The sequence below is a fragment of the Myotis brandtii genome, unplaced genomic scaffold, assembly GCF_000412655.1.
Source record: "Myotis brandtii unplaced genomic scaffold, ASM41265v1 scaffold1841, whole genome shotgun sequence".
Taxonomy (NCBI): Eukaryota; Metazoa; Chordata; class Mammalia; order Chiroptera; family Vespertilionidae; genus Myotis; species Myotis brandtii.
This window is the reverse complement of record NW_005356841.1, coordinates 120,712-124,027: the sequence shown is the minus strand read 5'-3', so window position 1 is coordinate 124,027 and position 3,316 is coordinate 120,712. Positions and strand designations below refer to the sequence as shown.

Sequence of the window (3,316 nt, the reverse complement as noted above, 5' to 3'; positions counted from 1 at the left end):
GGTATAGTAACTTGACAAAATCACATCAATTACTTAAGTAAGTAATATATTAAGTTATATAAGCAACATAAGCAAGTTATGAAGTAACTTGTCTAAGATCCCAGTTTGAAAATGAGAGCAGCAGCACTGGAACTTAACCTCTATTTAAACCTAAACCTGTGCTAACCATGGCAATGTTACAGCCTTCAGGTTTTTCTCTGATTCTGCATGCTCAAATATCATTCAACTTTTATCTACATGATAAATATGCATTGATTAATTACCATTTGTCAGGCACAGAACCTAATGATGACAATATATGTGGGACAATTTGAACTTTTGATCATACAGAAATTATTGTCAAGTGAAGAGTTATTAATATTTAACATTAAAATGAGGTGATAATAGCTACTATCATTGGGAGCATGATGTATACAGAGATATTTTAACCCAGATTAAAGAGTGGAGGAATGTATTTTGAAGATAATAAATTTTAACTGAACTCTAAAGTTGAAGTGGTAGTAAGTCAGTAAAGGAACAGGAAGGGCTTGTTATCAAAGGTGGTATCGTGCAGTTATTAAGAGCGTGGATTCCAGGCCCAGGCTTCTAGGCTTAATTCTGAGTTCAAGCCTAATAGGTGGCTTCCAACAGATTTCATTTCCATGTACTCAGTTTCTTTATCTGTGAACTGAGACATATAATAGTACTTACCTCATATTATTGTTGTATGAATTATAAAAGCATTTAGAAAAAGTGTCCGGAATATAAGTGGTGCCACATAAATGTTTTCTATCATTATTATCATCTAGGCAGAATCATGCATATAAAGGCATGAGGGGAGAGAGAGTGTGTCCATATTGTTTACAAGGAGGTCAAATTCTTAGTTGAGCTGTCTAGTAAATTAACTACTGATGGCTATGGAAATTATGTGCAGGGTAAATAAACATGCAACCAACAATTCCTTTATATGTGTATTTTGTTTAGTATTCATTTCTAAAGAATTCATTTTTATTTAGACTACCTGTAGGCCTCTTAAAAAACTATGAGCCATGAGCTGAAGAAATGCAGGGAAATTGTCTCTTTGAAAAGGCTTTGGAGGCTCATCAGGGAGAGAAATCTTAGCATGTGAGTGCTAATAATTTTTATGTTTGGTTGTACACAACTTTTGTCATAGTAAGAATATGTTACATTATAATCCAAAATTCTTATTACTCACAAGAAGTCATTGCACCTTGTAAGTAATTTTTAAATTCAGTGGCTTACTTTATCTCTGCTGGTACTCTAAATTAATCTTCAAATTAAATTTTGCTAAAGTAGACTATTGCAACCCCCAATATCTCCAAACCCAAACATCAAAATTACTTCCCAAATGTCATTTATTAAATTACTTAGAGGCCCATGCACCAATTCTAGCACCAGGGGGTCCCTCAGTCTGACCTGAGAGATCAGGCTGAAACTGGCTTTCCAACATCTCCCGAAGGGTCCCTGATTGCAAGAGGTGCAGGCCAGGCCGAGGGACCCCACCGGTGCACGATTGGGGCCAGGGAAGGATAGGGAGGTTGGCAAGCCAAGGAAGGACCATGGGAGGGCTCCAGGGTGTGTTTGGCCCATCTCACTCAGTCCCGATTGACCAGACCCCAGTAGCAAGCTAACCTACCAGTTGGAGCATCTGCCCCCTGTTGGCCAGTGCACGTCATAGTGAGCGGTTGAGCAACCTTAGCATATCATTAGCATATTACGCTTTGATTGGTTGAATGGATGATTGGACTACCAGACGCTTAGCATATTAGGCTTTTATTATATAGGATTTGTTCTCTCTTCCAATCAGTGCTTCACGATATAGAATTTATAAATAAATCATGAGTCATAAATATACAGAGAAGTGATAGTTGCAAATGTGAAAGACATTTGGGTGGAATGACATTACATTAGCCTCACAGGAAAAGATCTAATTCCACTACTTATAGCAATTAGAACATAAAATTAATCATTTGACTAATTACCACTTGGAATTGCCTTTAAGGTAAGTCATAGTAATTTTATAAGATTAAAATGAATAATGACTATAAAATAGCTTTGTGAATCCTAATACTTAAACAGACTATTTGTACCTAGGATCACAGCCAAGGGTTCATTTATTTATTTTGCCTTGTGCCTCTCAGCAGGTTTCTGCCATGGGTGACAAGGGAACAAGCAACCACACAGAAGTGACTGACTTCATTCTCGTAGGCTTCAAGGTCCGCCCAGAACTCCACATTCTCCTCTTCCTACTATTTCTATTTGTATATGCCATGGTCCTTATAGGAAATGTTGGGATGATGGCCATTATTATGACTGATCCCCGGTTGAACACACCAATGTATTTCTTCCTAGGCAACCTCTCCTTCATTGATCTCTTCTACTCATCTGTTATTGCACCCAAGGCCATGATCAACTTCTGGTCTGAGAGCAAGTCCATTTCCTTTGCAGGTTGTATGACCCAGCTCTTTCTCTTTGCCCTCTTCATTGTGACTGAAGGATTTCTCCTGGCAGCCATGGCTTATGACCGCTTCATTGCCATCTGCAACCCACTCCTGTACTCTGTCCAGATGTCAACACGTCTCTGCACTCAGTTGGTGGCTGGTTCCTATTTTTGTGGCTGCTTCACCTCAGTTCTTCAGACCAGCATGACACTCACTTTATCATTTTGTTCTTCTCGGGTCATTGACCACTTTTACTGTGATGCTCGTCCACTTCAGAGAATATCTTGTTCTGACCTCTTTATCTATAAAATGATTTCTTTTTTCTTATCCAGCATCATTATCTTGCCTACTGTCATAGTTATTATTGTTTCTTATATGTATATTGTGTCCACAGTTCTAAAGATGCACTCCACTGAGGGACGTAAGAAAGCCTTTTCTACTTGCAGCTCTCACTTAGGAGTTGTGAGTGTACTGTATGGTGCTGTCTTTTTTATGTATCTCACTCCTGACAGATTTCCTGAGTTGAGTAAAGTGGCCTCCTTATGTTACACCCTAGTCACTCCCATGTTGAATCCTTTGATTTACTCTCTGAGAAACAAAGATGTCAAAGAAGCTCTAAAAAAAATTCTAGAGAAGAAAAATACTCTTCTTTGATTATTATTTCTCTTCCACCAAAGGTGCTGTGGCTGTTTCTTGCATGCTCCTTATGGCCATTATAAAAAGTTATTCTCCTGAACATCCTAAAAGTGTTATCAGTAGTATTTTCAACAGAGATTACACTTCCCATTATTACTTTTTCCTTTTCCTCTGAGACATTAATTTTGAACACACTGATTATAGGAGATGTCCAGGATGTTAGAGAAGCATTCTTCAAG

At 38.1% G+C, this 3,316-nt stretch overlaps 1 protein-coding gene across 1 annotated transcript; it reads left to right on the top strand.

Annotated features, from left to right (window-relative positions):
- Positions 1 to 2,013: 2,013 nt before the first annotated feature.
- On the top strand, positions 2,014 to 3,110 carry LOC102256072 (olfactory receptor 9K2-like). The gene has a single exon (XM_005864011.2). It carries the CDS (start codon positions 2,154 to 2,156, stop codon positions 3,093 to 3,095), a length of 942 nt encoding a protein of 313 aa, XP_005864073.1. The 5' UTR covers positions 2,014 to 2,153; the 3' UTR covers positions 3,096 to 3,110.
- Positions 3,111 to 3,316: the final 206 nt, after the last annotated feature.